This window comes from Phoca vitulina, unplaced genomic scaffold (assembly GCF_004348235.1).
Source record: "Phoca vitulina isolate PV1807 unplaced genomic scaffold, GSC_HSeal_1.0 scaffold40, whole genome shotgun sequence".
NCBI classification, from domain to species: Eukaryota; Metazoa; Chordata; class Mammalia; order Carnivora; family Phocidae; genus Phoca; species Phoca vitulina.
The window spans coordinates 19,965,776-19,984,661 of NW_022589743.1; the positions used below are offsets into that span (position 1 = coordinate 19,965,776).

At 38.6% G+C, this 18,886-nt stretch overlaps 2 protein-coding genes across 10 annotated transcripts in view; one reads left to right on the forward strand and one right to left on the reverse strand.

Moving 5' to 3' along the window:
* Positions 1 to 18,886, reverse strand: part of NF1 (neurofibromin 1) — a 281,702-nt gene that overhangs the window by 64,053 nt on the left and 198,763 nt on the right. The window lies entirely within an intron of this gene.
* OMG (oligodendrocyte myelin glycoprotein) lies at positions 11,635 to 15,388 on the forward strand. The gene is made up of 2 exons (XM_032428724.1): positions 11,635 to 12,441; positions 13,258 to 15,388. The coding sequence occupies exons 1-2, from the start codon at positions 12,439 to 12,441 to the stop codon at positions 14,584 to 14,586; spliced, it is 1,332 nt and encodes a 443-aa protein (XP_032284615.1). The 5' UTR covers positions 11,635 to 12,438; the 3' UTR covers positions 14,587 to 15,388.

Consider the following 18,886-nt stretch of genomic DNA (forward strand, 5'->3'; position numbering starts at 1 on the left):
AGTGAAACCATATGATAATTGACTTTCTCCGCTTGACTTATTTCACCTAGCATAATCTCCTCCAGTCCGTCCATGTTGATGTAAAAGTTGGGTATTCATCTTTTCTGATGGCTGAGTAATATTCCATTGTATATATGGACCACATCTTCTTTTTCCATTCATCTGCTGAAGGGCATATCTCGGCTCTTTCCACAGTTTGGCTATTGCGGACATTGCTGCTATGAACATTGGGGTGCATATGGCCCTTCTTTTCACTACATCTGTGTCTTTGGGGTAAATCCCAGTAGTGCAATTGCTGGGTCACAGGGTAGCTCTATTTTTAAATTTTTGAGGAACCTCCACACAGTTTTCCAAAGTGGCTGTACCAACTTGCATTCCCACCAACAGGGTAAGAGGGTTCCCCTTTCTCCACAACCTCTCCAACATTTGTTGTTTCTTTCCCTGTCCATTTTGGCCATTCTACCTGGTGTAAGGTGGTATCTCAATGTGGTTTTGATTTGGATTTCCCTGATGGCTAATGATGATGAACATTTTTTCATGTGTCTGTTAGCCATTTGTATGTCTTCTTCAGAGAAGTGTCTTTTCATATCTTCTGCCCACTTTTTGACTTGATTATTTGTTTTTTGGGTGTTGAGTTTGAGAAGTTCTTTATAGATCTTGGATACCAGCCCTTTATCTGTAGTGTCATTTGCAAATATCTTCTCCCATTCTGTGGGTTGCCTCTTTGTTTTGTTGACTGTTTCCTTTACTGTGCAGAAGCTTTTTATCTTGATGAAGTCCCAAAAGTTCATTTTTGCTTTTGTTTCACTAGCTTTTGGAGATGTATCTTGAAAGAAGTTGCTGTGGCCGATGTCAAAGAGGTTACTGCCTATGTTCTCCTCTAGGATTTTGATGGATTCCTGTCTCACATTGAGGTCTTTCATCCACTTTGAGTTTATCTTTGTGAATGGTGTTAAAGAATGGTCGAGTTTCATTCTTCTGCATGTGGCTGTCCAATTTTCCCAGCACCATTTATTGAAGAGACTGTCTTTTTTCCATTGCATGTTTTTTCCTGCTTTGTCAAAGATTATTTGACCATAGAGTTGAGGGTCCATATCTGGGTTCTCTATTCCGTTCCATTGGTCTGTATGTCTGTTTTTGTGCCAGTACCATGCTGTCTTGGTGATCACAGCTTTGTAATATAGCCTGAAATCGGGCAACGTGATGCCCCCAGCTTTGTTTTTCTTTTTCAACATTTCCTTGGCGATTCGGGTCTTTCCTGATTCCATACAAATTTTAGGATTGTTTGTTCCAGCACTTTGAAAAATGTCATTGGAATTTTGATCGGGATGGCATTGAAGGTATAGATTGCTCTGGGTAGCATAGACATTTTAACAATGTTTATTCTTCCGATCCATGAGCATGGAATATTTTTCCATCTTTTTGTGTCTTCTTCAATTTCTTTCGTGAGCGTTTTGTAGTTCCTAGAGTATAGATCCTTTACCTCTTTGGTTAGGTTTAGTCTGAGGTATCTTACGGTTTTCGGTGCTATTGTAAATGGAATCGTTTCTCTAATTTCTCTTTCTACAGTTGCGTTGTTAGTGTATAAGAAAGCAACTGATTTCTGTGCATTGATTTTGTATCCTGCCACATTACTGAATTGCTGGATGAGTTCTAGTAATTTGGGGGTGGAGTCTTTTGGGTTTTCCACATAAAGTATCATGTCGTCTGCGAAAAGAGAGAGTTTGACTTCTTCTTTGCCAATTTGAATACCTTTTATTTCTTTTTGTTGTCTGATTGCTGTTGCTAGGACTTCTAGTACTATGTTGAACAATAGTGGCGAGAGTGGGCATCCTTGACGTGTTCCTGATCTTAAGGGAAAGGCTCTCAGCTTTTCCCCATTGAGGATGATATTCGCTGTGGGTTTTCATAGATGGATTTTATGAACTTGAGGAATGTTCCCTCTATCCCTATACTCTGGAGAGTTTTAATCAGGAAAGGATGTTGTATTTTGTCAAATGCTTTTTCTGCATCAATTGAGAGGACCATATGGTTCTTCTCCCTCCTCTTATTAATGTGTTCTATCACATTGATTGATTTGTGAATGTTGAACCACCTTGCATCTGGGGGATAAATCCCACTTGGTCGTGGTGGATGATCCTTTTAATGTATTGTTGGATCCTATTAGCTAGGATTTTATTGAGGATTTTGGAATTCATATTCATCAGGGATATCGGTCTGAAATTCTCCTTTTTGATGGGGTCTTTGCCTGGTTTGGGGATTAAGGTAATGCTGGCCTCATAGAATGAGTTTGGAAATTTTCCTTCTGTTTCTATTTTTTGAAACAGTTTCAGTAGAATAGGTATTATTTCTTCTTTGAATGTTTGGTAGAATTCCCCAGGGAATCCATCAGGCCCTGGACTCTTGTTTTTTGGGAGGTTTTTGATCACTGCTTCAATCTCGTTACTGGTTATTGGCCTATTCAGGTTGTCAATTTCTTCCTGTTTCAGTCTTGGCAGCTTATAGGTTTACAGGAAGGCCTCCATTTCATCCAGATTGCTCAGTTTACTGGCATATAGTTGTTGATAATAATTTCTAATAATTGTTTCTATTTCCTTGGTGTTAGCCGTGATCTCTCCCCTTTCATTCATAATTTTATTAATTTGGGTCCTTTCTCTTTTTCTTTTGGGTAAGTCTGGCCAGTGGTTTATCGATCTTATTAATTCTTTCAAAGAACCAACTTCTAATTTTGTTGATCTGATCTACTGTGTTTCTGGTTTCTAATTCATTGATTTCTGCTCTAATTTTAATTATTTCTCTTCTAATGCATGGCTTAGGCGTCGTTTGTTGCTTTTTCTCTAGTTCTTTAAGGTGTAGAGTTAGTTGGTGAATTCGGGATTTTTCTATTTTTTTGAGTGAGGCTTGGATGGCTATGTATTTCCCCTTAGGACCGCCTTTGCAGTATCCCATAGGTTTTGGACAGATGTGTTTTCGTTCTCATTGATTTCCATGAATTGTTTAAGTTCTTCTTTGATTTACTGGTTGACCCAAACGTTCTTGAGCAGAGTGGTCTTTAGCTTCCAAGTGTTTGAATTTCTGCCAAATTTTTTCTTGTGATTGAGTTCCAGTTTTAGAGCATTGTGGTCTGAGAATATGCAGGGAATAATCCCAATCTTTTGGTATCGGTTGAGACCTGATTTGTGACCCAGTATATGGTCTATTCTGGAGAAAGTTCCATGTGCGCTCGAGAAGAATGAGTATTCTTGTTGTTTTAGGGTGGAATGTTCTGTAAATATCTATGAGGTCCATCTGGTCCAATGTCATCCAAAGCTCTTGTTTCCTTGTTGATTTTCTGCTTAGATGATCTGTCCATTGCTGAGAGTGGAGTATTGAGGTCTCCTACAATTAACGTATTGTTATCAATATGACTCTTTATTTTGGTTAACAGTTGGCTTATGTAGATGGCTGCTCCCATGTTGGGGGCATAGATATTTACAATTGTTAGATCTTCTTGTTGGATAGACCCTTTAAGAATGATATAGTGTCCTTCTGTGTCTCCTATTACAGACTTTAGTTTAAAACCTAATTTGTCTGATATAAGAATTGCTACCCCAGCTTTCTTTTGAGGTCCGCTGGCATGGAAGATGGATCTCCATCCCTTCACTTTCAGTCTGGATGTATCTTTAGGTTCAAAATGAGTCTCTTGTAGACAGCATATGGATGGGTCCTGTCTTTTTACCCAATCTGCAACCCTGTGCCGTTTTATGGGAGCATTTAGGCCATTCACGTTGAGAGTGATTATTGCAAGATATGAATTAACTGTCATCATGTTGCCTGTGAAGACGTTGTTTTTATAGACTGTCCCTGTAAATTTCTGTTGTATATCACTCTTGGGGTCTTTCTCCTTTTATAGAACCCCCCTTAATATTTCTTGCAGGGCCGGCTTAGTGGTCACATATTCTTTCAGTTTCTGCCGGTCGTGGAAGCTCTGCATCTCTCCATCCATCCTAAATGAAAGCCTTGCCGGATAAAGTATTCTTGGCTGCATGTTCTTCTCATTTAGTACCCTGAATATGTCTTGCCAGGCCTTTCTGGCTTGCCAGGTCTCTGTGGATAGGTCTAACGTTATTCTGATGTTCCTCCCTCTATACGTAAGGAATCTCTTCCCCCTAACTGCCCTTAAGATGGTTTCCTTGGTTCTAAGATTTGCAAGTTTTACTATTACATGCCGGGGTGTTGGCCTGTTTTCCTTGATCTTAGGAGGGGTCCTCTCTGCCTCTAGGACTCGAATGTTTGTTTCATCCCCCAGATTAGGGAAGTTCTCAGCTATGATTTGCTCAAATACATCTTCTAGTCCTCTCTCTCTCTCCACTCCCTCCGGGATCCAATTATTCTGACATTGGAATGCTTCATGGTGTCACTTATTTCTCTGATTCTATTTTCATGGATTCTGAGTTGTTTTTCCCTGGCCTCCTCTTTTCCCTTTTTGTCTATTATATTGTCTTCCAGGTCGCTTATTCGCGCTTCTGCCTCAGTTACCCTAGCTGTTAGATTATCTAGATTGGATTGGATCTCATTGATAGCATTTTTAAGTTCTGCCAATTCACCTTTTATTTCTGCCCTTAGAGACTCTATGTTGCCATTAATTGATTTCTCCATTCTAGCCTTGTCTTCACAATTGCTAACCTGAATTCCATCTCTGACATCTTGGTTATATCTGCATCCATTTGTAAATCTGCAGCATAAATCATAATCTCCAAGTCTTTTCTATTTTGGGGGCTCCTCCTCCTAGTCATTCTGTTGAGGGGTGTTTGAGGGAATGTATAGAGTCCAAATTACTGACCAGAACCCAAGCAAGATGCACCTGTTTTCTTGGGACCTTGGGGCTGCTGTCCTCTTGTTTTCCCAGCCTGTCTTCTGGGGGAGGGGCCTGCCGCGCTGTTACTCAGGCAACCCTGTTTGGGCGGTGTTGCCCTGCCCCCCTGTGGTGGGGGATGGGCTCAGCGGGATTCATTCTTGGGGGCTTTTGTTCTCTGGTGGCTTTCCCTGGCGGCTTTCTGCGAGTCAGAGCAGAAGAGACCGTTTCCAACCCTCTGCCTCAGAGCAGAGAGATCGCAGTCTGTTCTTCAGTGAGCTCTCCAGGCCACACCATCTCCGTTTCTGTCTCTGTCCGTGCTGCTATAAACTGCAGCGTCCTGGGTTGTGCGCCCCTCCACAGCGCTCCCAGTCCTGCCTCCAGGTTGGGGCACGTCTCTGGCCTTTGTGCTTCTAAAATGGCTAGCCGCTCCCAGTTCCCGCGCGCACGACCCCGTCACTCCAGGTTTCCGTCCTGGGGGCTGCAGTTTGCAGGCACGACCCCGCTGCTCCGGGTTTCCGTCCCGGGGGCTGCCCTAAAGTCCTTTCCCCGCCACTACCAGTCTGCGAGTCTGTGCCCTGTCCGCAGCGCGCGAGGCTGTCACTCACTGGCGGTGTAGGATCTCCACGGCCAGGTGCCCTCCCCCTGCCGTTTATCCTCTGATATCTGCCCGCGGAATCACGGCTCCCCGCTTCGTACCTCAAAACCAACCACCGGCGATATTCTGTTTGTAGAGATCCAGATCTTCTTTCTTACATCTCAGGCTGGTTTTGTGGGTGCTCAGAGTGGTCTGGTAGATATCCAGCTCAATTCCGGGGACCAGTTGAAATAGGGTCCCCTACTCCTCCGCCATCTTTCCCCCCTCCCGGTTCTCAACTTTCACTAAACTTATACTTTCTGACACTATACATTTAAACTCTTAAGCCACCGTGCCTATACAGAATTTCATCTTTCCTCCATTACCTGATAAGTGATGAATCTGAGTTATCAGAGTAGGGGTGGGCCCAATCTTTGTCAGAGTCCATCTGGCAAGCGTTCCCTGGCTATGCTTGTGGGGGTACCAACCTGTGCCTGCCAAAGCGCTTCTTTGCCCAACAAGCACGTAATCTTCCTCCTTACCCTACCCTAGCTCCCAGGGGAAATCTCACTCATAATGAAATGTGGTGGTCTTGTTGGTAGCTTAACCTTGAAGAACCCCTCATAGTTCTGGGGTTTTTCAGAACAAAATGTAGTATTTATTTGTAGCACTGGTGTTCAAGAAACTAACAAAGCTCCATCTTTAATAAAAAATGAGCAAGCTTTTGGACATTGAAATTTTATCTACAATGTTTCCCTTTAAATCTTTTAAACCATCCCTTACTGACCACTAAAACTTTTTATCTGTAGAAACACTTCCTTGAACTTATTTTTCCTGATGTTTATTCCTGAAGCATGTTTATTGTCCTATTACATTGGTTCTGTCTTCCACATTAAAACGTTTCTTTCCCATGTTGTTTTACAAACTTAGCACTTTAAAGGTTTATTTACCCAGCAGCAATCAGGAGTTCAAGAATTTCCTATTAATCTTCTGAACTGTAAGTATTCTAGTTAGCTTAAGTAAGACACATTTAAGACTGATGCGCTTTAAAACATCATAACCCTCCTCATTTTACATGTAAGATGATTACCTAAAGAGGCTCTTTCCACATGTTTGCTCTTCTTTCTCATCACCTTCTTTCCTGATCTCTTGAAGGATGGGTGCTGGGAAATACAGGGAAGTACCAACTCTTATAGATAAATCAGGAGCTCATGACCTGGTTATAGTCTTATCTGATTTCTTCAAAACCTACATGCAGCTTTCTTTCTTCTGATCTTTGTACAACCAAAGAACAGACTCAGTGTCAGCAGCTAGTTTTTGGATTTTGTTTTTTGTTTTTTTTTAATTCTCTGCCAGGGGGAAAAAATAATTCCCATTTACCGCATGCAATTTTTCCCCACTGAGGTCAGTGGAAGCTGAGGGGCCAAACAGTGGCAATCTTTGCTTAATCAGCAGAAAGAAATGCAAGCTAATACAAGAAATACAGAAGAGAAGAAAATGCTAGAACAAAGAAAAACCTACAAAAAAGATGAAAGAACCAGGATCCAGAGCATTAGAGAAAGTTTACTTCATAAATATGGCAAAAGGACAGGCACAGGGGAATAAAAAGTAGACTGAATTATCACACAGCAGTGGTGCTCTTACCTGATCAGCATTAACTAGATTCAGAAACAACCCTGAAGACCATCTAGTTCAATTCTTTTTATTTGTTAACTGCTGAGAAAAGAGGCCAAGAGAGTAGCGACTTGCTTAGTAGTGGTACTAAAACTTGAGTCTATTCCCTGACTCCTGGTTCAGCACTCTTCTCACTTATACAGGACCAAAGAGTACTTCATGCACTGCAGTTTATATATATATATCATACATGTACTCCATTTGGGGTCGGTAGTGGGGGACACAATGACTTGACCTGTAATTGTTATCACCTGATTCTTTTTTTTTTTTTTAAGATTTTATTTATTTATTTGACAGAGAGAGACACAGCGAGAGAGGGAACACAAGCAGGGGGAGTGGGAGAGGGAGAAGCAGGCTTCCCGCAGAGCAGGGAGCCTGATGTGGGACTTGATCCCAGGACCCTGGGATCATGAGAGCCGAAGGCAGTCGCTTAACCGACTGAGCCACCCAGGCGCCCTCACCTGATTCTAATAAAAAAAGTAAAGTACAAAATATCTGGGTACCTAGAATTAAAACACTGTAATAATCATGTACTGTGATACTGACATATGATTAGACGAATGGAATGGAAAGTTCAAAAATAGACTCAAATCTCCAACCAGTAGAAAAAACTATGGGGACAATTGGATAGATATCTGGAAAAAGATAAAATTGGATCCATATTTCACACTACATTAGAATAAACACCAAATAGACCAGAGATCTAAATATAAAACATAAAATTACCCAAGTAACAGAAGAAAATATGAAAATTCCTTTATAATCTGGAAGTGAGAAAAACCCTCCCAGCTGAGACTTAAAATCTAGAAGCAATAAAAAGAAAATTCCAATTACATAAAAAATTTTTAAATGTCAAAAAAAAAGGAAGAAAAGAAACAAACTCTACCACAATAAAGTCAAAGGTAAACTGGAAATAAAGGGAAACTGGAACTCTAAGGCAAAGGGCTAGTATCTCTAAATTAAAAAAAAATCCTATTTAGGGGGAGGGAAAGACCCACAACAGAATAGAAAAAATGTGCAAAACCTAAGACAGTCAAAGAAGAAAGAATTTAAATGGTTCCTAAAAGCATACATAAAGATATACAACCTTCTTCATAATAAGAGAGATGTATTTAAAATTACACAGAGATACTCGGACATTGATATAAATCCAAAAGTTCCACAACAAAGTGTATGGTGAGGTGATACAGAACTGACACCCTGATACACTGCTGCTGGGACTGCCAAAATGGTATGCACTACACAGAAGAATCTGGTAACATCCAGAAAAGTCCCTTTTACTCAGCAACCCTATTTTTAGGAATCTTTTTCAAAGATTCATTGGACAAAATATGAAACTACTTAGGTGCAAGGGTATTCACTGGCATTATTTGTAATAAGAAAAGTCTGGAAACAACCCAGACATCCATCAATAGGGACTGGTTGAATAAACCATGGTACACTCCCAAATGGAGTCCTATGCCTTATGAAATGAACGTGAAAGATCCCTGTATGCTGATGTAGAAAGATTTTGAAGATATATTCAGGAAAAAAAAGAACAGGATGTGTAAACACTAGGGGCGCCTGGGTGGCTTCAGTCAGTTAAGCATCTGACTCCTGGTTTCAGCTCGGGTTGTGATCTCAAGGTCCTGGGATTGAACCCCACACTGAGCCCGCGTTAGGCTCCGTGCTCAGCATGGAGTCCGCTTGTCCCTCTCCCTCCTTCCCTCCCTCTGCAGCTTGTGCTCTCTCTCTCAAATAAATAAAATCTTTTTTTTTAAAGGATGTATAACAGTATATTTAGTATGCAGCCCTTAATATAAGAAAAGGGATTAAGAATATATAATACATATTTTTGTATGTTTACAAAAAAAAAAAAAAGGAAAAGAAATACTGTTAAAATACAACCAAAAGCTAATACAAATAGTCACCAATAAGAGGAAGAGTGCAATAGGGTGAAGGGGATAGAGAAGCAAGATTTCTCTGAATATACCTTGTTATATAGTTTTGACTTAAGCAGTCCCTGGAAACTGATAACTGAAACTAATGAACCTAACTTCATGTAAAGTTGATGATATAAACATATAGAAAAAAACCTTATTTCAAGTTGCATTAGAGCACAGAATTGACTATCATCCTTAGTGAAATATACTCTAAGAATAGAATGGCAAAGAAATCTTAAATTTTATTCACTAGTCTATAATCTAATTGTAGCAATACTGGCATTATTTTGAAACTAGTGTATGATGATACAAATAAACAATTACGTTAATGCTGTTAGGAACCATTTATAGGAAATATGGGGGATAGAGGAATAAATTAAATGTTCACAGGGAAGCAAACAGATAAATCCAGATGAACAAATAACTGAGTTTTGGCAACAAGTCAATAGTATGGGGAAAAAGGGGTGGGGAGGTGAGACAAGAAACTGATCCACCTGGGTTTTGACCTGATAATTTCTATCTTGTCAGTTCGTCCATGCTATTAAATACTTTGTTCAGTACTCTAATTGTTTTCAGCAGGAAATTCAATCTGAATAGCCAACTATATTACTAAAAATAGAAAATATAATACTTTTACTCTCAAGCATGACAAATGTTATGAACTTAAGAAATAAAGATAAACTATATACTTATTATGACAAACACTGAGTAATGTACAGAATTGTGGAATCACTATTTTGTAGATCTGAAACTAATAGAACACTATGTTAACTATACTGGAGTTAAAATTAAAAAGCTTAATGAAAAAATAAAATAAAATAAAATAAAATAAAATAAAATGGGAATCAGATTAAAAAAGACAAACTGATTAGGTTTCCAAACTGTTGATTACCATGGGACAGTTGTTTCCTGGCAGGCAATCTGTTATACCTTTCACAATGTTGGGGTAATATATCCTAGGACAGTGTGTTTCACAAAAGAATATGTAAATGAATGTACTGCTTAGTCTAGAATATAATAGTTGCCTAAAGAGCTGTAATTCCTGACTTGACAGGCTTATCTAAAATATAATGTGTCTGAAATAATATCTAATATCTAAAATAAGTTGTAACAAATACTTAAGCCTATATAAAATTCTTATTTTTTGAGTAATAATATTTTATTTCAAGAGAATTCTTTTTTTTAATATTTTATTTATTTATTTGAGAGAGAGAGAGAGCACGATAGCACGAGCTGAGGGTGGGGAGAGGGAGAAGCAGGCTCCCCACTGAGCAGGACCCTGGGATCATGACCTGAGCCAAAGGCAGACGCTTTACCCACTGACCTTAACCCACAGGTGCCCCTATTTTATGAGAATTTCTAAAAGCATAAGGACAAATTGTTACAATTCAAATACATTAAAATGTTTCCCCTCTTTCTGAGAATTTTATAACAATCTTTGAATAATAGGAAGCAATTGGTATGTCCCCAAGTTTGAAAGAGAAATACTGTCACTATTACTGTATTGGAATTTTCTATTATATATAGCAGAACCTAATCTCAATGAAGCCTAACCCTAAATTCATTTGAATCCATAAGTTAGTGAAATAACAAATTCTTGTTTTAAAAAAAAAAGTACTGGTAAGTATAATGGAACTGGGTAACTCCACTTCCACACTGATGTAATGAGACTTCCTAAAATTATAACAAGAGATTTAAGTGTTGGTAAACTGACCCTCAATCACATCCTTTGAAGAATAAAAGTATAAACAGGAGCTAAAATATAAGAAATCTAAATGTCAAAACAATCATTCCCTATTTCCACAACAATATTGCTGAATGTAGTATTTTTAACACATTGCTTTTAAGCACTAAGATTGATGACTGGTTTCTGAAATCCATAGAAAGAATCTTATGAAGAGTCCAAGGCTGAACTCTCCAAGTAAAGTGGGAATAAAGCACCTAATCAATAATAAATTTCTAACACTGCAGACTTTTAAAATGTAGATACTTTTCGAGGAACATTAATTTTTTTTTTTTAAAGATTTTATTTATTTATTTGACAGAGAGAGACACAGAGAGGGAACACAAGCAGGGGGAGTGGGGGAGAGGGAGAAGCAGGTTTCCCGTGGAGCAGGGAGCCCAGTGCGGGGCTCGATCCCAAGACCCTGGGACCATGACCTGAGCCGAAGGCAGACACTTAACGACTGAGCCACCCAGGCGCCCCTATCTGCTTTCTTTTCTAAGGTAAACTGGTTATTCCGGAAATTAGATTTGAGTTTTAACAGATTATTTATACAATCAATCCACTAAAAAGTGAGGCAGAAGTTACTATAAATCTGGTCACATTTTATAAAACTCATGACCAAAAGTTTTGCCTTTGACATTATTTCATGCAATTTAAAAACTCTAAATTGCCTTCTCAGTAAGACCAAATGTGAAACATTCTGAAGAAATCACCTAAGATTGATGCTATTATTTTTAAAACATAAAATCAAATAAATGGTCACTCCTACAGCATCGAAGATGTCTCTGGAGAAAACAATTCGTATACCCACTCACTGAACAAAGTAAAGCTATGTGAAGAAAAAAAATCCTTCACCTAAAAGACATAAAATAAAACATATCTGACCACATAAATTTAATTAAAAGCATATGATGCTCATTTAAAAATATAGTCCTGCTTGTGTGTAGTCTGGGTTAAATGATCCTTTGTATCAGAAAGATAAAGACAAAATAACCATATGGAATTAGCTCAGTACTTCCGAAAAAGGAAGATGAAGGTTTAAGTGGTTGATAAATTTGAAAAGCTGATTATACGTAATAATCACCATGTTGGAGGAGCACATGAAAATGAAACAGATTGTATTATGTTATTTTAAAAAGTGACATGACAATTGAACCATTTTAGAAGAACATGAAAAGGCAGGAGTTAAAAATAGTTAAATTAACGTCTTAGAAAACCATCCACAGGGAAGGTCAAATTCATTTTCAACATTTTTCAATGTGTAAAAAGAATAAAGAGTAGAGGCTTTAAGAAGAACCACAAATTCTTCATGAGGCAATGATCGAATGTAGAACATGAGCTCAGACAAATACACAAAAATGAGTAAGGGCCAGGTCTAATGTGGATGAGGCACTATATCCTATAGTAAACCAGAGATATATAGGTATGCTCAATGCTGTAAATTAAAAAAAAAATTCTGGGGTCCATTTTGTTGCGTGTGCACCTCTTGCAATAAATTTGAGTCAGCACCAATGACAGCTCTGCAGTCCTCCTATGTGGCGCTGATCAGGTGGTTGCAGAGCTTCAGCTCACAGCGACACAATGCAGCTAGCTGAGCAGGCAAGCACAGCCCACAGCCAGAAGCGGTGCCCACTCTCCAGAACAAGGCGACCTTTAAGCTTAAGTTTCCCGGAGAAAATGAGATGCTGCTGCTGAAGACGACACTATGGTAAGCTGTTATTTAGATCAGTAAAAGATTGACTTTGGGATTCCCCCCCCCCCTTTTTTAAAGAAAAAGTCAGTGTGAGGACTGAATATATATTCAGAAGCAAGTGCATGCACCAGAAATTTGCTGCAGTGTCAGTAGAGGGGTTTCTTTTTAATATTCATTCACTTTGTGAATGTCCACATTGCTTTCTTTTAGCATCGGCACTGAAATATACAGAAAAAAATCACTATAAAATGCGAGGTTTAAGGGTATGGTGTTGGTCTGAATTTTTCAAGTGCCTTAAGATGTTTTACAAGGATATATTTATCCTAAAAAGACAAAGATGAATTTCAAAGTATTGTTTTAATATCTAAATAAAATCTTACTCTACACACACATTGACTATTACATTACTGCCGAGATTTAAAAAAAACAAAAAAACAGACTGACAGCCATTTTTTCCTATCAGAGTAAGAAAGGATATTATCAAAAATAGTAATAGCTTAAGATTCTGACTCTTTATATGCAGAGAATGCCATTTTGTAATGTAAAGGCTCTAGGAAGATAAATAAGAAAGACTATCTATGGTAAAAGAAGGGAGAAAATACAGAAGCAAGTAGGGGGAGAGAGTCCCTCTCTACCACATAGCCCCAATTGAAGGATTAAGCATTTGGACTATAAATGAAGGGGAGCTTTGTTAGTTTAATCACTGGAACAATTATAAAAGGACTCAACAACAAGGAGGTTTATTGAAAATTTTGCCTAATGCTAACTGACCCATGCAGATGCCTAATTGTGTTTGCATATTAAAAGAAGGGTGTATCTGTTTGTTTCCAGGCTTTGATGGAATATCAGATATTGAAAATGTCTCCCAGCTTGTTCATCCTTCTGTTTCTCACACCTGGTATTTTATGCATTTGTCCTCTCCAATGTATATGCACAGAGAGGCACAGGCATGTGGACTGTTCAGGCAGAAACTTGACTACATTACCATCTGGACTGCAAGAGAATATTATCCATTTAAATCTGTCTTATAACCATTTTACTGATCTTCATAACCAGTTAACCCAATACACCAATCTGAGGACCCTGGACATTTCAAACAACAGGCTCGAAAGCCTGCCTGCTCAGTTACCTCGGTCCCTCTGGAACATGTCTGCTGCTAACAACAACATTAAACTGCTTGACAAATCTGATACTGCTTATCAGTGGAACCTTAAATTTCTGGATGTTTCTAAGAATATGCTGGAAAAGGTTGTCCTCATTAAAAATACACTAAGAAGTCTTGAGGTTCTCAACCTCAGTAGTAACAAACTTTGGACAGTTCCAACCAATATGCCCTCCAAACTACATATCGTGGACCTGTCTAACAATTCCTTGACACAAATCCTTCCAGGAACATTAATAAACCTGACAAATCTCACACATCTTTACCTGCACAATAATAAGTTCACATTCATTCCAGATCAAGCTTTTGACCACCTCTTTCAGTTGCAAGAGATAACCCTTTACAATAACAGGTGGTCATGTGACCACAAACAAAACATTACGTACTTATTGAAGTGGATGATGGAAACAAAAGCCCATGTGATAGGGACTCCCTGTTCTAGCCAAATATCATCTTTGAAGGAACATAACATATATCCCACACCTTCTGGATTTACCTCAAGCTTGTTCACTGTAAGTGGGATGCAGACAGTGGACACCATTAACTCTCTGAGTATGGTTACTCAACCCAAAGTGACCAAAACACCCAAACAATATCGAATAAAGGAAACAACGTTTGGTGCCACTCTAAGCAAAGACACCACCTTTGCTAGCACTGACAAGGCTTTTGTGCCCTACCCAGAAGAGACATCCATAGAAACCATCAATTCACATGAAGCAGCAGCTGCAACTCTAACTATTCATCTCCAAGATGGAATGGTTACAAACACAAGCCTCACTAGCTCAACAAAATCATCCCCAACACCCATGACCCTAAGTATTACTAGTGGCATGCCAAATAATTTCTCTGAAATGCCTCAACAAAGCACAACCCTTAACTTACGGAGGGAAGAGACAACCACAAATGTAAAGACTCGCTTACCTTCTGTGGCAAGTGCTTGGAAAGTAAATGCTTCCTTTCTCTTAATGCTCAATGCTGTGGTCATGCTGGCTGTTTGAGGGTCTGCATTTTTTGAAATGAATGAAAGAACTCTTCCCTGATGTATAGTTGGGAAAATATGCCCCTATCTAACCAGTGATTCAAGCTATATAAGTATTCAAGAAAGCCAGTCTTACATTTCTGACTCTGATGTAAATGAAGTAACTTGTCTTAAATAAAAGAAGTGCACAATGTCTTGGTACTTGCTGCTATTTTACTGTCTTAATTAAGTAAAACTAATGAGTTTCTTTCTTTTTAATGAAATGTTTTCTTTTTAAGGCTTCAATTTATTGCACAAAATATAAAGCATCTAAACTTTAATATGTATTTTATGTATGTTTACACTGTCAAACATCTGGGAAAAAAAAATAAAAGGTCTATGCTCATAACTGTGTCATTTGGCTTCCTAGTCATACCAACTTAATCTATTTAGTAGAATCAAAATGACCTAACCACTTCTGTTCTGGGGTACCTTGGTAAAGTCTTAATGGTAAATGAAATGTTGGAGGTATCCAAGGATTTTGCCACTAAAGTATACTGTGGTTTCCACCCCATGAATGGTTATGCCACATCATTATTTTACACACAACCCATAATTGTTTCAAATCTAAATGATGTCCTGCTTCTGAGGAACTCTTGGCTACTTTACAGATTATATAATAGACAAAAGCTCTTCAAAAAGCTAGAAGACACTAGGCCTTGCATTTTAATAAGGAAAGTTTAATGGCTTTGTTTTTTGCATTTAAGTATTGGAAACACAATAAAAAGTTCGGCTTTAAAGACATGCAAAGGAACAGTTTTAGTGTATATTTAATAGACCATTTATTAATGGAATATTTATTTACAAAATTAAAAGTCTTCTACATACAGGAGAGGGAAATTTATCTTTTGCACATCAGATGTCAGAATCTGACTTACCTAAATTAAAAATAGATTAGTTTCAGGATAAAATCCTGGGCGTCTAAGAAACATGGGCAGTACTAAGGAAGAGACAGGAAAAGGCAAAGAGAAAGGGAAAAAAGGATGGGATTCATCTCTACGACCAGGCGATGAGCCCAGTAACACACACAACAGGACTAAGGCTGGGCATAGGACGGATCTTAACATTCCACATCAAACTGCACTGGGATACAACTAGAAGAAAATGGAGAATTTCCTACAAATACAAAAGTAAGCCACCTTATGAATTCGAGACAAACGTAATAGCCAAGAGTCAGAAAAAGAAGCCCTGAAACAAGCTAGATTAAAATGCAAGAAAGAGTAACTGAAACAGGTGGGCCACAAATGAGGTATTTAATTTGTGAGACACAAGGAAGAATCTATTTCAAGCAATTCCTAGAGTTGGGAAAGAGTCCAGAAAAAAACTTTTATGCTCCTTCCTAAGACATTTTAAAATAAGGTAAGACTTCTTTCCAGGCCTGGGAACATTTCTATTCAGAGAGAGAGAAAAGTAGTAACCCTCCAATGTGCTCTTTTTCTTTTTTTTTTTTTTTAAAGGACCAGGCTTATGGAAAAATTACTTTAAACTTCAGTAAAGCAATTCCTTTCCTGTGCTGACCAGTACCGTGGCTCTTGAACATTTCTCTGCCCCAGCAAACCTAATTCACTATGTCAGGGAAGAAAGGGGGTTATTTGGAAAAGTCCCCTAAATGATTTTAAATTTCACTACCTTTCCCAATGGGCTGTTCCCACTCCCTCCCAATCACTGATCTAGTATCTTCACCAGAGATGATAAAGGCTAAGTGCCCAGATATTTCCTACTCTACCACAAACTTGTGTCTTGTTTCAAAAAACACATATCCTGAGTTTCACAACAAGTAGGTGTCTTTCACTGAGGGTGCCAAATATACAATGCTGTCTTAGAAATACTACGGGGAAAAGTGACAAGAAGGTGAAATTATGGATAACAGCATTAGTAGCACCTATGGATTATTCCAATCTTACTGATTTGTCCACAAAATGCAGAGGAAAAAACTCAGTAAATTTACAAGTACAAAGCATGTCAACTACACCAACTCTAAGTCCTTAGAAAGAAGTTATTACCTAGCCTTAAAGTAATTAGGTAAACTTCCTTCTAAGGAAATTGTGTTCTTATCATTACTAATGGAGGAGAAAAGACAAGAACTAATGAGTTTTTCTTTTTAATGAAATGTTTTCTTTTTAAGGCTTCAATTTATTGCACAAAATATAAAGCATCTAAACTTTAATATGTATTTTATGTATGTTTACCCTGTCAAACATCTGGGAAATTTGCCACTAAGATAAGAACTACTGTATTACTGGGCTCCATAAACATTTCAAAACGCATTAGTCCTCTCAAGCTCCTAAGATATGTATCCATCCATCCATCCACCCATCCACCCCTAAGGCTTGGTTCTATTTTACAAGTAACTTTTGTTTCTCACCAGTCAAGAGGATCCAGATAAGAGCACAAATTAAAAGCAAATGCAATAAGGGATAAAGTACCAGTGAAGAGTGTGTGCTCTGGGGTCTAAGGTTCTAGGCCTAAATCCTGCCTCTGTCGCTTCTCAGCTGTACAATTCTGGACAAGCTACCACTTCTCTAGGTCACAGTTTCCTCATGCCTAAAACAGGCCAGCAGAACTTACTCACAATGTTTTTCTTAAGGACCAAATGGTGTAATTCGCAGAGAGCCTTATTACCGTGGTGTCATGGCCCCCTATACTCTACATGCAGTAGTGTTGCTGCTATTGTTCAGCTCATTATCACATGCATATGTCCAAGCCCACTGCTTTTGAGAAATTCATGCATGCAGAAATACCCAAGCTCTACACCCTGTCAGCAATAAAATGAAAGGGTGTGTGTGCTTCAGTCTCTGCTCTTCCACCCTCCAGAATTCAGGCTCACATATTAGTGGAATAGGGAGCCAGAAGAAAGCCACAGAAACATTCATTATCACACTGGAATGAGAAGATGTCTTCTTTGGCTCAGTTAAAAGATCACAACTACGTGCTATTCGGTTCTTCCACAGCAATGCTCTGGAGCAGCAGCAAGTTCCTTCAACAGACACCAAAATGTCCGATGAAAGTCAATCCCAAGTCTTTTGTAAGATTATTCCTTGTGAAATACATTTTAAGAACTAGATAAACAGGGCACCTGGGTGGCTCAGTCGTTAAGCGTCTGCCTTCGGCTCAGGTCATGATCCCAGGGTCCTGGGATCGAGCCCCGCGTCGGGCTCCCTGCTCGGCAGGAAGCCTGCTTCTCCCTCTCCCACTCCCCCTACTTGTGTTCCCTCTCTCGCTGTCTTTCTCTCTCTCAAATAAATAAATAAATTCTTAAAAAAAAAAAAAAAACTAGATAAACAACAATACCATACATTGCAAACCACCAGCCAACATCATGGTTAAAAGTGAAAAGTTAGATTTATCCCATCCAAGTACTAACCAGGCCCGACCAGCTTAGCTTCCAAGATCAGACGAAATGGGGCACATTCAGGGTGGTATGGCTGTAGATGAGCAGTTAGATTTCTATTAAAATTAGAATCAAAACAAGAATGCCCATTATCATCAATCTTTTCAACAGTATTTGGGAAATTCTAGAACAGGAACAACAGATACAATTACATGGAAATAAGAAACAAAATTGTTAATAATAGACTGAAATAACTGACTGTCCAAAGGATTCCTTGGGAATGCCTTCAAAAGAATAACCTTAAATAACGAATGAAAAAAATATGGAACCACGAATGATTTTCTCATATACTGCCAACAAATAATTAGAAAATCCCAGGAAGAAGATACTGCTCATGGCAGCAACAACAAATCAAATCTACAATGCCAAGAAATAACATTCACATGAAATGTGTAGGACCAAATGGGGAAAAGCTAAAAAACATTAATGAGAGGTATTAACTGAGACTTGATGGAGACGATAGATAAAGATTTCTTCATTCACCTATTCTTCACTCAGTAGACATTTACTCAGCACCTGGAATGTACCAGGCATCAAGGCTAAGTACAGGAGACACACCTTGACTGATACTGCAAAGATGAGATTATTTCCAGTATAATTCATGGATTAAACCAAATATTCCAATGAAATTCTTTTTGGAACATGACATGAAACCCTTAAATTCATCTGGAAAAATAAATAAACAAATAGAAAAAAGAAGAAACAGTAGAGGTATCTTACACTTTCTCTAGAGGAAAACACATCTCAGCTCTAATAATTAAGACAGAATGGTAGGGTCATAAAAATAGAAAGGAAGATAGCCATAGTATAGAAATGAAAGTGCAATCTGAGCACAGTGCACAGGAGAATTCCATATCCTCACAGGGTGGTTGTGAGGAGTGAGGACAAA